Below are 18,254 nucleotides of genomic sequence, written 5' to 3' on the forward strand. Positions count from 1 at the left end.
TGTGTGTGTGTGTGTGTGTGTGTGTGTGACATGTCTTACTCTGTTGCCCAGCCTAGAGTGCAGTGACACAATCATAGCTCACTGTAGCCTTGACCTCCCAGGCTCAAGCGATCCTCACATCTCAGCCTCCTGAGAAGCTGGGACCACAGGCACATGTCACTACGTTCAGCTAATTTTTTAATTTTTTGTAGAGATGGGGTTTCGTCATGTAACCCAGGGTAGTCTCAAACTCCTGGGCTCAAGTAATCCACCCGCCTCAGCCTCCCAAAGTACTGAGATTACAGGCGTGAACCACTGCGCCCAGCCTTCCTCCTTCCACCCTCACAATTCTTCTTCCCTTTCTCTTGCTTTCTTTTAGAGACTTGGTTTCACCATGTTGGGCAGACTGGTCTCTAACTCCTGGCCTCAAGCAATCTTCCTTCCTTGGCCTCCAAAAGTGCTGAAATTACAAGCTGGGATTATAGGCACAAGCAACTGCCCCTAGCCAGAATAATTTTACTAACCAAAAAAATGCCTATGTGTACATACATACATTCAAATATACACATACAGCATATATAAATGTAAATGTACAATATAAAATCAGAGTTTAAGAAGAAGTAACCATTTTTAAAGTCCTCAAGTTAAACACGGTTCCAAGTTTTTCCATTAATGTTAGTTTACTATTTATTATGTCACCTTCTATCAGTATTATCAAAAGTAGCAACTGTTTAAGAAAATTTTATGAAAGGGGAAGACAAATTACAGTATTTTTTTTCATGCAAATGGGGAAAAAGTTGTTTTGCTTAATTGTAGCAACCAAATACCTTAGTATAGAAATGGAAACCAGTACAGATTTGAGAATGTTTGCATTGGAAAAGGCTACTAGAGATGCCAAGCTCTAGGATACAGCTCTCTGGTGGTCTTTGTTCATTCACCTGTCTATCTCTCCCATACAACTTGTGTGCCTGGCACACAAGTCATTCTAGGATTATTTGAATAAACGAGTAGTGGGGTCTGTACAAAGACCACAGTAACTCATAAAGGTCACTAGTAATGAAGAACTGTACAAGGAAGTAGCTATTACTAAGAAGCAATCATTCATTCCACAAGTACTTATGTTGTGCTGAGTGTCTAACATATGCAAAACACTCTGGTAAGCCCTGGAAAGACACCAAGACTACTGAGATCTGGACCTTGCTCCCAGTGTGTTTACAGACAGACTTGTGGAAACAATCGGCTGTTTTATGTAAATTCGAAGTGCTGGGGGTGAATCAACTGTATAATTACTACATATCAAGTGATTATTGTTAGGTGTTAAGCAATGTGAATAAGTAAATAAAATTTATCATCCAGGATTAAACGACTGAGAAATAAAGGAGAATGATTTGATTAAAGTTGTGACTACATAAGAAAAATGTTCCCTCTGTTTCTTTCAAGCTTCAGAAGACTTCAGATAACCCACTCAAAGTTCTAATGCAATCAGAATTCCTCCTTTTTTTTTTTCTTGGTGAATATTGTTATTATTATTATTATTTCACTTTAAGTTCTGGGGTACATGTGTAGAGCTTGCAGTATTGTTACACAGGTATACACATGCTATGGTGGTTTGCTGCCTCCAGCCCCCGATTACCTACATTAGGTATTTCTCTTAATGTTATCCCTCCCCAATCTCCCCACCCCCTGCTATCCCTCCCCTAGCCCCCCACCCTGCAACAGACCCCAGTGTGCGATGTTCCCCTCCTTGTGTCCATGTGTTCTCATTGTTTAACACCCACTTATGAGTGAGAACATGGGGTGTTTGGTTTTCTGTTCTTGTGTCAGTTTGCTGAGAATGATGGTTTCCAGATTCATCCATGTCCTTGTAAAGGACATGAACTCATCCTTTTTTATGGCTGCATAGTATTCCATGGTATATATCACAATTCCTTTTTGCTTTCAGAAGTAGTATACTGGCTGGGTGAAGTGGCTCATGCCTGTAATCCCAGCACTTTGGGAAGCCAAGGTGAGTGGATCGCTTGAATCAGGAGTTTGAGACCAGCCTGGTCAACATGGTGAAACCCCATCTCTACTAAAAATACAAAATCTAGCCGGCATGATGGCACGTGTTGGTAATCCCAGTGACTCGGGACGCTGAGGCTTGAACCTGGGAGGCGGAGGTTGCAGTGAACCCAGATCGCACCACTGCACTCTAGCCTGGGCAACAGAGCAAGACTCTGTCTCAAAACAAACAAACAAGGAAAAACAGAAGTAGTATAGAAATACTTGGAATTTCAATGTAATTGAGATTTCTGCAATAAAACTGCCTTGTAATACTGATTCCTGCAATGTAAATGGAGTGAGAAACAAGATGAAGATGTATAACTCTATTATTAATAAATTCCAGGCCAGGTGCTGTGGCTCATGCCTATAATCTCAGCACTTTGGGAGGCTCTGGTGAGAGGATACCTTGAGCCCAGGGGTTTGAGACCAGCTTGGGCAACATAGCAAGACCCCATCTCTACAAAAATACAAATGTTTAAGAAAAATAAATAAATTCCTATAATTCTTAGCCTATAGACTATCAAATGACATTAATGAAGAGAGGTGGGTCAATATTTATTTCAGTATTAAATGCGTTTAACTATCTCCTGCATCAAATCAATACAAGTGTTATATTGGTCCTCTGAAATTGCCTTTGATGAAACATTCTTAGCTCAGGTCTCATGGACAGACAAAGGACTTATACAGAGTCAACAAGGATTCCATGGCACTTTTTCAGAAGAAAAGTACTATTAACCTTAATTCTTAAGCTAAAATTCAGCCTGATGCTGGAATTAATGTCTAGCTCCTTGTAACTTCTTTTGGCTACTTTACTTTTTATGTCCTGTTCCTAATTTCACATACCTATGATTTGATAAGTCATATATCCCACCAGAAAGATAAAGTAATTTCTTTTAAAACAGGGTCTTATTCTATCACCCAAGCTGGAGAACAGGGCATGATCACAGCTCACTAGATTTCAGTGAGCTGAGATCCTGGGCTCAAGTAATCCTCCTGCCTCAGCCTCCTGAGTAGCTGGGATTATAGCTGCATGCCACCATGATGGGCTAATTTTTAAGTTTTCTGTAGAGATGGGGTCTTGCTATGTTGCCCAAGCTAGTCTTGAACTCTTGGCCTCAAGCAATCCCCGCACCTCAGCCTTTCAAAGGGCTGGGATTACAAAAGTAAGCCACTGTGTCTGGCTGAAGTAACATTTTATAGGATAGTTTGGGGGCAAGAATATGTTTAATGTTTTAAAACAAAGATAATGCTGACTTCCAGATTAGGATTTGTTCATACTTGCAGAGGTAAAAAGACCTCTACTCTTGTGCTGTGCCAACCAGTTTTAATCCAGAATAATTTTTTTCAAATGGAAACCTCATCTGTCATTCCATTTCTTACCATTCAATAAGTTCGCATCTCCCACAGAATAAAGTCTCTAAAGTTTTAAATCCTCCCCAAAGCTTACACCATCTAATTCCTACCAAATTCTCAAGCTTCATATGTGCCACTCTCCCACCTTACACACTATAGTCTATGCAGCCACACCACCTTTCTTTTAACTTCCAAAATTTTCCACTTTCTAATTTGGTTAAGGGTCTTCCCTCATGCTCTTCTTTCTCCTAGAAGTTTCTTAATCCCAACCTATTCTTTGCTTAGCTAATATTTACTCATTCTTCTAGTGTCCAGAGAGGCTCACCCTTAAAACCCCCCCCCCCCCCCCCCGCCCATGGTTATATGCTGTGGTAGCACTTTTGCACTTTTTTTTCTGTAACAGTGATCATTCTTATAATTACTTGTTCAGTGTTGTTTTCTTTCCCATTCCAGGACAGAGATCCCTTTGTTTTGTTCACTGTGTCCAATACTGGCATATAAAAGGCACTCAATTATTTGTTGAATGAATGAACAAACAAATGGAGGTTCTATATAATTCTGGTCAGAGTACGGACAGAAATTTAGTCTCAGTTCCATTCACTTCATTTGGGAGAATTCACGCTACTCTGCGTTCTGATGCATCCAGACTGCTTCTAGACTGTGCCCCTGCTTTCTGCTCCTTTTTGGCCAAAAGACTCCCATTTTATAAAATATTTTATAACACAACACTCATTTCCTTCTCCCAGAAACCTGTGATTAGCAAAGAGGAGGCCATCCTTAGGTACTTACATATAGGCTATGCTTCTAGAAATAAATAACTAGGTTTAGCAATATTGGCTAACTTCAACAATGATTAGAAAGTCAATTATTCCTGGTCAGGTGCGGTGACTTATGGCCTATAATCCTAGCACTTTGGGAGGCCGAGGTGGGCAAATCACAAGGTCAGGAATTTGAGACCAGCTGGGCCAATATGGTGAAACTCCATCTCTACTAATAATACAAAAATTAGCTGGGTATGGTGGCGTGTGCCTATAGTTCCAGCTACTTGGGATGCTGAGGTAGGAGAATCACTTGAACCCAGGAGGCGGAGGTTGCAGTGAGCCGAGATCATACCACTGCACTCTAGCCTGGGTGACAGAGTGAGGCTCCGTCTCGAAAGAAAAAAAAAAAAAAAAAGTCAATTATTCCGGTGTTGATTCTTCTGTTTTCAACTTAATAGGTATGGCATGAATTAGGTGTACTTCTCTTAAGAGTGGTTAATATATCAAATTAATATTTATCAAAGCTAAACAATTTATATGTTTTTTAATGGGGAAAAAATTAACATATTTTTGCCATGTGAAAATCCCTAATTAAGGACTGTGGAAAACATGCAAGGCTAAAAACACTTTAACAAATCTGACAAGCAGTCATAAGCACTAGCTGGATGAGAGCTTTGAGCTAGGTCATATATACACATAAGTGAGTTTGTTGTTTCCATCTAGGAGGCTGCTTGGTATTGTCCAGGAGACCAAAGACTTTAATGCCAATCATAACTTATCATTTACAAATTGGACAAGTCACTTATGTCCTCTGACCCTCAAATTTTTCATCTGTAAAATGTCCCACAAGGTAGTAAGATCATGAATAGCAAAGTCCTTTGTAAAGCAGAATATGGTCAGAAATGTAAGTCAGTAATGATTATATTAGCAGGCTTATTTACTTTCTTCAACTAGAAACATACTTTTCTTCTGGACCCTGAGCAAATGGCTACAGATGGTTAGTCATATAACAAGAAGGACAGATCATTCTCTTTGGAGATACTGACCGAATCAAATATAGTCTATTTCAAATAACCACTTCACATTTGTCATTTGACTCTCTGTTCCACCATGACTTTCAGAAAAGCAGATAAAATTTGGTACACAATTAAATATTATCAAAGGCATAATTTCAAATAAAAATATTTTCAAATGATATATTTTTTCTATGGTTTTGAATAGAGTTTAAAGAAGGCTGGTGCAGGAACAGTGGCTAAGAGCTTTAGGAAGTCACAGACCCAACAGACTGTACTGTTTTTTCTAGGCACAATTCTGAGTTATAGTTATGAGGGTACACATGTCTAATAGCAGCTAGCTTTTTTTTTTTTTTTTTTTTTGAGACAGGGTCTGGCTTTCTCACTCAGGCTGGAGTGCAGTGGCGCAATCACGGCTCACTGCAGCCTCAACTGCCCAGACTCAAGCAATCCTTCCACCTCAGCTTCTGGAGTAGGTGGGACTATAGGTATGTGCCACCACAGCTGGCCAATTTTTAAAAATTTTCTCATACAGACAGGATCTTACTATGTTGCCAAGGATGGTCTCAAACTCCTGGGCTCAAGGGATCCTTCCACCTCAGCCTCTCAAAGTGCCGGGATTACAGGGCTGAGCCACCATGCCCAACCCTAACTTATTTCTTAATGGTAACATTGACAGTTCCTTCTACCTATAATTTGGGTTTTCTTAGAAACTGTAGGTCATCAATCATTGCACTCACAAGAGAGAACTGCCCTATATTTTTATTTTGTTGAACAAGAGAAAAAAAAAAGCATCATTATTGGCCATTATTGGTAGCAGGAGGGAGGGAAATAAGATATAATCAAAGGATGTACTTACCCGTTGAGGTACCTGATAGTTCCAAAACAGCTTTATTCAACTTAGAAGAAACACATGCAGTTCTGAATACACAGTAGCAATAATCTGAGCCTAAAGAAACAGGAAAAATACTCCAAATTAACATAATACTTCTCTAAAAACTCTGCTTGAATTCCCATGGATTAGAATAATTAGCAATCACCTAAAACCAATGAAATGTTATACTAAAAAGGGTGGTCAGTACGTTTTTTTAAAAAGGCAGTTTAGCAGGGGTGCCATGGCTACACCTGTAATCCCAACACTTCAAGAAGCTGAGGTGGGATGATCACTTGAGCAGGAGTTCAAGACCAGCTTGGCCAACATGGCAAAACCTCGTCTCTTCCAAAAATACAAAAATTAGCCAGGCATTGTGGCGCACACCTATAGTCCCAGCTACTTGGAAAGCTAAGGCACAAAAATTGCTTGAACCTGGGAGGTGGAAATTACAGTGAGTGGAGATTACAGTGAGCCGAGATTGCACCACTGCACTCCAGTCTGAGCAACAAAGGGAGACTCTGTCTCAAAAGAAACAAAGGAAAAGAGAGAGAGAGAGAATTAGCCAGGTATGGTGATGCACACCTGTTGTCCCAGCTTCTTGGGAGGCTGACATGGGAGGATCACCTGAGCCCAGGAGTTTAAGGCCACAGTGAGCCATGATCATGCCACTGCACTCCAGCCTGGACAATATAGCAAGACTCTGTCTCAAATAATAACAATTAAAAAAAAAATGAAAAGGCTGTTTATTCCTTAATTCATGCATTATATATGAGAAATATACAGAATATAGAAAAATATGTAGAAATGGGAAAACAATTAACTCATATTGTGACTTAAGAATATAGGAGAAATGAGGATGAAAAACACTTTGCTGTCTTGGAAATATATGATTGATATTTAATGAATGTTTTACATCATTTTCACGACTACAGTGAAAGGATAAGGAGGGCGAGAAAAGACTGCAGTTGCCTTGGAAGTAAAAGAAATGTTATTTTACATTTTCAAAAAAGGACATTGACAGCAAAACCAGACAAAGTTGATCTGAATTCTGCATCCTGAAATTTGCAACTAGAATGCTTAAAAAAAAATTAATTCCACCAATGGCTCAACCTACCATTTAAAGTTGCTTCTGTATATCTACTTTCAACATTAGCTGCTTCCTCTTCAAATACCATTTCTCTCAAACACGTCGGATGAGAATGGAAACTCATTATTATGTGCGCCTGAGAGTTTCCTGGATTGAGGTGTTAATCACTGGCGCTATTATGATTATTATGTAGAATACTCTCTGCAACTGTCTGCTCCCGAGATTTCAATCAAGTCCCCCCCCACCCCTCCCCGCCTCAAATGTTTCTTGATTTGGTATCAAGCATAATTGCTCACTCCAAAGTCAGAGGAAATAGTTTTACAATTAATAACACACAACAGAATCCCTGGGCAATCATTTTAAGTGAGGTCACCAAGTCTGACCTTTCCCTAACATGGCTATGGGCCCCTTCTAAGGCCGGGAACACAGAACTGAGAGTAAAGCGAACCAAGCTTCTAGGGTAATCCGCATCCCCCTCATCCCCCTCATCCCCCTCATCCCCCTCATCCCCCTCCGCCCCCTTCCCTCCCTCCTTTCCAGCCCTGAGCTTAGCAGCACCAGACCTGGCAGAAAGAAAAAAATGCCCTACTAGTTAGAGCCAATGGAAAGAGACCGCAACAGTGACTGCTGACGCTCTGAGAGCTAGCCCAACCCCGCAATACTGAGTGGGTTTGAACCGCAAGCAGGTCATCATTACACAACCAGCATCAGCTGGTTATTCAAAAATAGCAGCCTGGGCTCCTCCGCACACCGGAGCCAGCAAAGCTTCCAGCCCTTAGCAGCTCCGGCAACACACGTCGACATTTCCATACTCCTGTGTACAAAATAATTTTGTAAAGCCTTACCAAATACTTACTCAATTTTCACATCCACAAAGGTGGTCAGCGTCGTCCATTGCCCCTGATTCCCCTGGATGTAGCTGTTTTACATAAAATCCTCAGTTACTTATGCAAAAGACCCAGAAATCGGAACATCTTGACCACACCTACCTGCTTCTCACACGCAGGGCATTTTACTCGCCCACACTGAGGAGCCTCTTGGAGCGTCTCCCTCTCAGCGTCCCAGGAAGTGCGTTCCCAGCGAGGTACACCAGAGGCTTCTGGGAGCAGAGTCAGGTTCTCCCGTAGCCCTAAACGGCAATGCCCTGGATGTCCGGGACTACAATTCCCAGAATCCACTGGGCCTCTAATCGTAGGCAACATCCTGCGACCACCACCTGCCTTTCCCTTTCTCCCCCTCCGCCTCCCTGGATTCCTTGTGCACCTTAGGTTCCGTCTAGATTGGGTTATTGGATAAAAAAAAAAAAAAAAAACACACACACACACACACACACACACACACACACCACCACCACCACCACCACCACCACCACCACCACCACCACCACCACCACCCCCCCCCCCGGCAAAATGAAACAAAACTAAAAGTAGTTTTGAGTTGCCCGTAAAGGTAATTTGCCCTTAAGAAGGTTAGCAAAAATTCTTAAATCTGGATTTTTTTTTCCTCAAAAGTGTTTACCTAGGCACAAAATCGAAAACAGCTCAGAGTCTAGAACCAAATAGGCCAGATTTGTATGGGGCTTTGCTGTGTATTGACTGGGTGGCCCAGGCAAGTTACCTCTCTATATCTGGAGATTATCTGTAAAAATGGGGATAATTAGATCACCTACATCATACTGTTGTCTTAAAAATCAAGGGACATAATATAGCTAAAGTATAGAACATATAGCTAGCTATTCAATATTTGAACTAACTTTACTCTCCCACACAATTTCTACTGTCCTGCCTCTTTCTTGTCCTGCATTAGTGAATGAATATCTGAATTAAAAGAATTCTGAAGTCCTAAATAGCAACGATCCGATCTTTTAAAAAATAAAGGATGCTGAAGTGTTGTGATGCCTACCACTTAAAGATGATCACACACACACACACACACACACACACACAAATGGATATGAAGTGTGTAAATGTGTACAACTGTTGCATTCATGAAGAATACATATGTGGGCCTTTCTTGTACTATTCCTTCACATTCTCTGTATCTTTGAAGTTTTTCAAAATAAAAAGGAAAAAAAGTATCTGAAAAAAAAATCCAGATTTAAGAATTTTTGCTAATCTTCTAATGAGCTAGTCACCTTCACTGGGGCACCCATCCCAAGTAAGTATAACCTTGGGCAAGTAAGGTAACCCCTGTGTAACGGTATATCTACAACAGAAAATTGTGATGAGGGTTAAATGAATTACCATAGAGACAGTTACAACAGTGTCTAACATACGGTAAGGACTATATGTTTGCTATTAGCGTTTTCCATTTTGTGTTGCTCTAGTAACAGTGAGGCTATTTGTCAGGAATTTTTTTTTAAGTGAGGGTGGAGAAGCTACTATCAGTTCACTGCTACCCACTTCTTATGTGTGATACTGCTTTAGAGGATGGATAAGGTTATCTAAGTCCAGAAGCTATGCGATCCCAAAGCCAAACTGGGAAATGTAATAATAAGGAAGAAAGATAGCACTGGGTAGTGAAAAGATTTCTGGGCTCCACGCCAGCTCTGGCAATAGCAGATGGAAAATGGCAATGTGACAAAGGATAATCACTTATTTCCTCTGAACTTCAGTTCTCTCATCTATAAAGCTGAATTGAATCAAATAACTATGTAAAAAATCATTTTATAACTTATTTCCCAATCATTGATGAATACTGCCTGATTAGAGGACTTTAGCTGGGAAGTACATGCAATTGATTACAATAATTTTAAAAATCAGAGCACAAAAAGGAAGGAAAAACAACCTTATTCCTAGACTTACTGTTCAAGCTGGGGTCTAAAATGCCTGCCTCTGGAATAGCAAAGATGGAACAGAAAACTTAAAAACCCTGTTGGAGTTCAGTAGTTAGATAATTGGAATATAATTTTTGAAAGTACTTTAGATAAGAATTTAGATCTGCAATGAACAATCCTGGCTTTCCTGTTTTTCTCATTAGAGATTCTTCAAGGAGAAAAGTCAACTCTTAAATTCACTGCAATATACCATTCACCAATGAAATTTTACAGAGATTCCCATTTGGTCACTGTGTTAGTTTTCTACTGCTGCTGTGACAAAGTATCACAAACTCAAAGGTGTAAAACACAATAAATCTATTATCTTACAATTCTGGAGGTCAAAAGTCTGACACAGGTCTCACCGGGCTAAAATCAGGATGTCGGCAGGGCTTTCTTTCTTTCTTTACTGTTTAATAGATGTACCTAGTGTTTCAAAGTAGAAATGATCATATAATACATTCATATAATATGTAAAGATCTAATCAGTGTACTTGGGATATTTATTACTTTAAATATTTGTTTTCTTTATGCTAAAACCATTTGAATTCTCTTCTATTTTGATATATACAACACATAACTGTAAACTACAGTCACCGTACTAACATTAGTTCTCAGTTCGTCTATCAAACCATGTATTTGTTCCTATCAACTTCTTTTCAAATCCCTACTCCACCGTACACTTCCTGATCTCTGATGACCACCAGCCTAATCTCTATTTTCAGGAGATTCAATTCTTTATGTCCCACATAAGGGGATTCCCCTGACTGGTGCCCTTATTGTTAAGTGCTCTCCTCACCTTCACCTCACCTCCAGTTTCTTAATGAAGTAGACCTTCATTTTCATAACTTAAAAGGATATGGATCATTCCATAGATGTCTGTCTTCTAGCACTGCCTCTCACATTTCCTGTACATATAGGTCTCCAGCTTCAATCTAGGAATAAATTATATTACTGAGTTGTAAATCTATGCTAAGCATATAAAACAATGACAGGGGAAAATTTATTTTAAATTACATATTCAATCCAGTTAGTGTATTTCAAAGGTGCAATACTTTTCTTCATTTTTTAGTGAAAGAAGGTAGGAATTAATTTTCCCCCAAATCAGGAAATGAAAAACAAATGTCTTTGAAAGTCATAGTCACATATATAAAAAGGAGGGACAAGACAAGTTCCACGCACTTTCACGAGTGTCATAAAATACTGGATCTATTCAAGGGTAGACAGAAAAGGCAACTTTCAAAAAGTAGTACATTATCAAATGAAGGATTTACTATACTCCTTCCTAAGGGCACCAGAATGAGAAGATGTTTTCTAAATGAAATCTAAGAAGTGGAATGTGGAACTAATCTGTCCTCCTCTACTTAAGGGTTGTACATTGGTTAATTAAAATAAACAAGACTAAAAATCAAACGCTACCCATACTCCCCCTCCCAAAAAAAAAAAAGGGAAAAAATCCCACTAAAATATCCCAGATTACTCTCCAGAGTATAACCAGGGAGCAGTTTTAACAATTCAGATTAGTCTGTTACAAAGTCAACATAGCATGCCTTGCTTTTAAACAAAAAAATTAAATTAAAAACAAATTTTGGAACGATAAAAACTAATACTGGTCACTTTTCTGACAATACACAATTACTCAAAATTAACTAGTATTGGGAGAGGGAAGGTGGGGATATCTACGGGCCTTGTCTCACATGAGTACATGTACACATGTTGCAGGGCATTTCTCATTGCAAAAATGAATTTTGATTTTTAATCTCTAGTTTGATAAACACTGCTTTTGGTATGATGCCAATACCAGCTGTGCAGAAAAGGCTCTCGAAAGATGTTCATAGCAGCACACACTTGCAGCTCTTTTTCAGTTCTGGAGGCTCTAGAGCAGCCAATATTGCTTCATAAAATACATTCTTTTGGCCTAATTTTCAGTTTCATTCCAATGTTTCTTCATTAATTTTCTGTCTGGATGATGTGTTCATTACAGAGTGGGACGTTTCACTCCTCTACTATTATTGTATTCTTGTCCATCTCTCCCTTTAGATCTATTAATGTTTGCTTCATATATTTCGGACCTCCAGTGTTGGGTGCATAGATATTTGTAATGTTATATCCTTTTGCTGAATTGGCTTCTTTATCATTATATAGTGACCTTCTATGTCTCTTTTCAGTCTTTGATTTGTAGTCAATTTTATCTGATTCAAGTATATCTACTCCTGTTCTTTTTTGGTTTCCAGCTGCATGTAATATCTTTTTCCACCCCGTCACTTTCACCAAGCGTGTCCTTACAGGTGAAGTGGTAGGATATAGTTGGGCTTTGTTTCATATCTATTCAGCTACTCCATGCCTTTTCACTGGAAAATTCAATCTATTTGCATTCACAGTAATTACTGGTAAGTACTGCCATTTTGTTGCTTGTTTTCTGGTTATTTTATAACTCCTTTCTTTCTTCCTGTCTTCTATTATGATTAAATGATTTTCTCTCATAGTATTTTAACTAGTGGTTTTCATTTTTAATGAATCTATTATGGGTTTTTGTGATTACCATGAGGCTTACAAAAAATATTAAAGAGAGACAACTTAGATCAAAAAAAAAAAAAAAAAAAAAAAAAAAAAAAAAAAAAAAAAAAAAAAAAAAAAAAAAAAAAAAAAAAAAAGAAAGAAAGGAAAGGAAAAGGATTTTATTTCTCCTTCACTTATGAAATCCCAAGGGGTGAAGTTGAGGCAGCAATTAATAGCCTACCAACCAATAAAAGCCCAGGTCCAGATGAGTTCACAACCAAATCTACCAGACATACAAAGAGGAACTGGTACCACTTCTTCTGAAACTATTCCAAATAATCTAAAAAGAGGGAATCCTTCCCAAATCATTCTATGAGACCAACATCATCCCGATACCAAAACCCAGCGGAGACTCAACAAAAAAAACAAAACTTTAGGCCAATATCCATGATGAACACAGATGCAAAAATCTTCAATAAAATACTGGCAAACTGATTGCAACAGCACATCAAAAACCTCATCCACCACGATCAAGTAGGCTTCATCCTGGGGATGCAAGGCTGGCCCAACCTATGAAAGTCTATAAATGTAATTCACTACATAAACAGAACCAAAGACAAAAACCAAATGATTATCTCAATAAATGCAGAGAAGGACTTCAACAAAATTCAACAGCGCTTTATGCTAATAACTCTCAACAAACTAGGTATTGATGAAACTTATCTCAAAATAATAAAAGGTATTTATGAGAAATCCACAGCCAATATCATACTGAATGGGCAAAAACTGGAAGCATTCCCTCTGAAATCTGGCACTAGACAAGGATGCCTTCTCTCACCACTCCTATTCAATATAGTATTGGAAGTTCTAGCCAGAGCAATCAGGCAAGAAAAAGAAATAAAGCATATTCAATTAGGAAAGGAGGAAGTCAAATTGTCTCTAGCTGCAGACGACATTATTGTATATTTAGAAGACTCCATCGTCTTAGCCCAAAATCTCCTGAAACTGATAAGCAACTTCAGCAAAATCTCAGGATACAAAATCAATGTGCAAAAATCACAAGCATTCCTATACACCAATAACAGACTTAAAGAGAGCCAAATCAAGAATGAACTGCCATTCACAATTGCCACAAAGAGAATAAAATACCTAGGAATACAACTAACAAAGGATGTAAAGGACCTCTTCAAGGAGAGCTACAAATCGTTGCTCAATGAAGTAAGAGAGGACACAAACAGACGGAAAAACATTCCATGCTCATGGTTAGGATGAATCAATATTGTGAAAATGGCCATACTGCCCAAAGTAATTTATAGATTCAATACTATCCCCATGAAGCTACCTATGACCCTCTTCACAGAACTGGAAAAAAACCACCTTAAACTTCATATGGAACCAAGTGAGCCTGCATAGCCAAGACAATTCTAAGCAAAAAGAACAAAGCTGGAGGCATCACACTACCTGATTTCAAACTATACTACAAGGCTACAGTAATCAAAACAGCATTGTACTGGTACCAGTACTAAAACAGAGATGTAGACCAATGGAACAGAACAGAGGCCTTGGAAGCAATGTCACACATCTACAACCATCTGATCTTTGACAAACCCGACAAAATCAAGCAATGGGGAAAGCATTCCCTGTTTAATAAAAGGTGTTGGGGAAACTGGCTAGCCATGTGCTGAAAGCAGAAACTGGACCCCTTCCTGAGACCTTTCGCTAAAATTAACTTCAGATGGATTAAAGACTTAAACATAAGACCTAACACCATAAAAACCTTGGAAGAAAACCTAAGTAAAACCATTCAGGACATAGGCATAGGGAAGGACTTCATGATTAAAACACCAAAAGCATTGGCAACAAAAGCCAAAATAGACAAATGGGATCTAATTCAACTCCAGAGCTTCTGTACAGCAAAAGAAACAATCATCAGCGTGAACCAGCAACCAACAGAATGGGAAAAAATTTTTGCAATCTACCTATCTGACAAAGGGCTGATATCTAGAACCTACGAAGAACTAAAACAGATTTACAAAAAAAACCACAACAAACCCATTCAAAAGTGGGCAAAGGATATGAACAGACACTACAAAATACATATATGAGGCCAACAAACGTAAGAAAAATGCTCATCATCACTGGTCATTAGAGGAATGCAAATCAAAACCACATTGAGATACCACCTCACGCCAGTTAGAATGGCGATCATTAAAAAATCTGGAGACAACAGATGCTGGAGAGGATGTGGAGGAACAGGAACACTTTTACACTGTTGGTGGGAGTGTAAATTAGTTCAGTCATTGTGGAAGACAGTGTGGTAATTCCTCAAGGACCCAGAAATAGAAATTCCATTTGAGCCAGCAATCCCATTACTAGGAATATACCCAAAGGACTATAAATTGTTCTGTTATAAAGACACATGCACATGCATGTTCACTGTGGCACTGTTTACAATAGCACAGACATGGAGCCAACCCAAATGCCCATCAATAATAGATTGGATAAAGAAAATGTGGCACATATACACCATGGAATACTATGCAGCCATAAAACGGTGAGTTTGTGTCCTTTGTAGGGACATGAATAAATCTGGAAACCATCATTCTCAGCAAACTGACACAAGAACAGAAAATCAAACACTGCATATTCTCACTCATAGGCGTGTGTTGAACAATGAGAACATATGGACCCAGGGAGGCCCCAAATCACCAGAAGCTAGGCGGGAGGCATGAAACGGATTCTCTCTTATTGTACTCAGATGCAATCAGCCCTGCCAACACCTTGGAGTTCCAGGCTCAAGAACTGTGAGATAATAGATACCTGTTGTTTAAGCCACCCGGTGTGTCATACTTTGTTACAGCAGCCCTAGTGAATAAAGGAAGGGAAGAAGATTCTGAGTAAATTAAACAGTGAGATGTCACTTTACAAACTGTTAGAAATTTGTAATGCACCATCAAATTTGATAGCACATTTGCTTCTAATATTCTTGAATAAAGCTACTTAGTGAAGATGGGGAAGGAAGAAGAGAGAGGATTTACAAAAGATTGGCCAATAAATAGGATAACTAAAGGCTTTTGCCTGTAACTACAATATTAAGGTGTTTTAAATCTTTGTCTCTTACCATGCCTTCCACTCCCTCCTACCATCACCACTTTTTTTTTTTTTTTTTTTTAGTTTTAAATAACTTTGTAAACTGAACTTTCATGTCGAGTTTCTGATGAGGTATTACAAATTTGGATTTACTATTTACTATTTACTATAGTCCTCCATTCCCCCCATCCTCAGTTCCAGTTACTTACACTCAACTGTGGTCCAAAAATATTAAATGGAAAAGTTTAGAAATACACACTATTCTAAGTAACATGAGGAAATCTCATTCCATCTTGCCAGATGAATCATCTCTTCATCCAGTGTATCCATACTGTATATGCTACCCTCCCATTCGCCATGGATAGATATCATCTGCTCCTGACATCATGATCCAGGATCACACAAAATAAAAGATTTTCCTGATGTGTTGTCAGGTCAGCAGTAGCCTAACACTAGGTATGTCACAATGCCTATGTCATTTGCCCCACATGATCTTATCATGTAGGCATTTTATCTCACATAATCAGGAGTACAGTATAGTAAGATATTTCAAGAGGCAGACCACATTAACGTAGCTTTTATTACAATATATTGCTATAATTGGTCCAATTTAATATTTTTAATCTCTTACTGTGCCTAATTTAAAAATTAAACTTTGTCATAGGTGTGGTATAGAAAAAACATATATAGTGTTTGGTACTATCCAAGGTTTTAGGTATTCCTTCACCCCATCCTCAGTTTCAGTTACTTATAGTCAACTGAGGTCCAAAAATATAAATGGAAAAGTTCAGCAATACACACTATACTAACATAAGGAAATCATGGGGGAGTTTTCTGGTTCATGTTTTCATAGGAAGGAAGGTCATGTGTGCTCATTTTATTGTTCTTACAATTTCTCTTGACCCCAGAGTGGTACTGCTTCCTGGAAAGATTTGTTTTTGAAACAGAGGTTCAATTTTTATCTAGTCCTCTTATTTCCCCAATTATAATTCACTTGACTAGGGGCTTTTACTTACTTTGTCATTTAATCATGTTTCAAATCCATCCAGTCATAAGCTTTTACTCAATGTCTGCCCTTGATTTAAAAGATTCTCAATCTCCCTCGATTTGTAGCACACAAAACTGAAGGTATATTTTAGCTTATAATCATGTCTTTTGTCTTAAGAAAATTACACCGCAGTCTTCTTAAAGCCTTTTATATAGAAATAATACCAATAACAATGTTTGATAACCAATTTAAAAAATGAAAGTACTGATCAGAAGATATTGGCAATTTCAGAAAAATATTATGGGCCATGAACAAAGGAAGCTTTTGTCCTTTGCTTTCAACGCACTCAAATTTTGCTTTCAAATTTCAATTAATTTACAAAATAAATAGGAAAAGACTATCTTGCCATATATTGCTCGCAAATTAGTTATAACATAAGCTACATGTCCTGTTCTTCAAATTCCAAGTATTTCAAAGGACATGACTTGAATAACAGCTATGCTTCACATAGCTTGGTATCTTATCTGGACATCCCAAAGAATTTCTATTACAAGCACATTAATAATATATACAAAAGTGACTACTTTCTTTGATATCTTCCAGGTACCCAACAACTATTAAGAACATTTTTTAAAAATTCTAACAAATTGCCTAAAATTTGTGGTTGATGATGGTCAAAAATGGTAGTTGAAATTGCCCCTGGCTTTTTCATGCTTACAACAGCCAACTGAGACAACAACCACACCTGATACTTCAGAGATATCCACAGAGACATACAACTTCCCAGCATCCATATTTTTCTTTCTTCCCTCTCTCCCTTTCTCATTTCTACTACTTTTTTTTTTTTTTTTTTTTTTTCTTCAGCTGGCTACTGACATCCACTCAGAACTAAAGCTATTTCCCTAATACTTTTCCTTACTTGCCAACCTCCAATTAGAAAACAGAAAACTGGCTGGGCATGAATGGCTCATGCCTATAATCCCAACACTTTTGGAGGCTAAAGTGGGAGGATTGCATGAGACCAGGAGTTCAAAACCACTCTGGGCAACATAATGAGACCCTGTCTCTACAAAATAATCTTAAAAAATTAGCCGGGTATGGAGGCATACACCTACAGTCCCAGCTACCTGGAAGAATGAAGCAAGAGGATAACTTGTGCCCAGGAGGTTGAGGATACAGAGAGCTATAATCACACCACTGTACTCCAGAGAGAGACCTTGTCTCTAAGAAGAATAAATAATAAAACTAAACAAATAAAATAGATGTGAAATATCTCTTTAAGAAAAAAAGATATTTTTCACTACTTAACTTTGCAATTAAAATTATGTATGTTATCTGCCAACATTTTTTGTCCACTGTTTATCTCAGTAATTCCTGAGTTATAAACTTTGATAAGGCATAGACTTTTTTTTTTTTTATAAATGTCTTTTAAAAAATTACCAAATGCTTTAGGCTCCCAAGAGTTCAAAAAACAACTCATGTATTCACCACCCAACTTAAAAAAATGACATGGCTAGCAGACAATACAGTGTAGTGTTTAAATAAGTTAACATATGTGATACTCAGTACAGTACCCAGCATATGGTAACATTACCACTTTAGATATGATTACTAACACAGACCATGTACTCAAACAAGATCTTTGGATTTGTTTCACTTTCTGTTCTTTAAAAAGAGACAGATTTAAACCAAATTTGAGATACTGTTAAGGATTTAAAGACAGGCATTAAATTCAATTCACTATTTGGTCTT

At 38.2% G+C, this 18,254-nt stretch overlaps 2 protein-coding genes across 4 annotated transcripts in view; both read right to left on the bottom strand.

The window, feature by feature from the left end:
• Window positions 1-8,322, bottom strand: part of CLDN12 (claudin 12) — a 13,531-nt gene extending 5,209 nt beyond the window's left edge. The window contains exons 1-2 of one of the 2 annotated variants that reach the window (XM_017536534.2): window positions 8,100-8,322; window positions 6,009-6,098 (exon numbers count right to left, since the gene is read on the bottom strand). The gene's annotated coding sequence lies outside the window, so the exon portion shown is untranslated. The other variant, XM_017536535.2, reaches the window with a different exon arrangement.
• Window positions 8,323-10,349: 2,027 nt separating this feature from the next.
• Window positions 10,350-18,254, bottom strand: part of GTPBP10 (GTP binding protein 10) — a 36,843-nt gene continuing 28,938 nt past the window's right edge. Inside the window, exon 10 of one of the 2 annotated variants that reach the window (XM_017536538.2) lies at window positions 10,350-10,860. In XM_017536538.2, coding sequence (XP_017392027.1) covers window positions 10,812-10,860 — 49 coding nt within the window. In that variant the 3' untranslated portion in view covers window positions 10,350-10,811. The remainder of the gene's footprint in view (window positions 10,861-18,254) is intronic. The other variant, XM_017536536.2, reaches the window with a different exon arrangement.

The sequence above is a fragment of the Cebus imitator genome, unplaced genomic scaffold (genome assembly GCF_001604975.1).
Source record: "Cebus imitator isolate Cc_AM_T3 unplaced genomic scaffold, Cebus_imitator-1.0 Scaffold98, whole genome shotgun sequence".
Classification (NCBI taxonomy): domain Eukaryota; kingdom Metazoa; phylum Chordata; class Mammalia; order Primates; family Cebidae; genus Cebus; species Cebus imitator.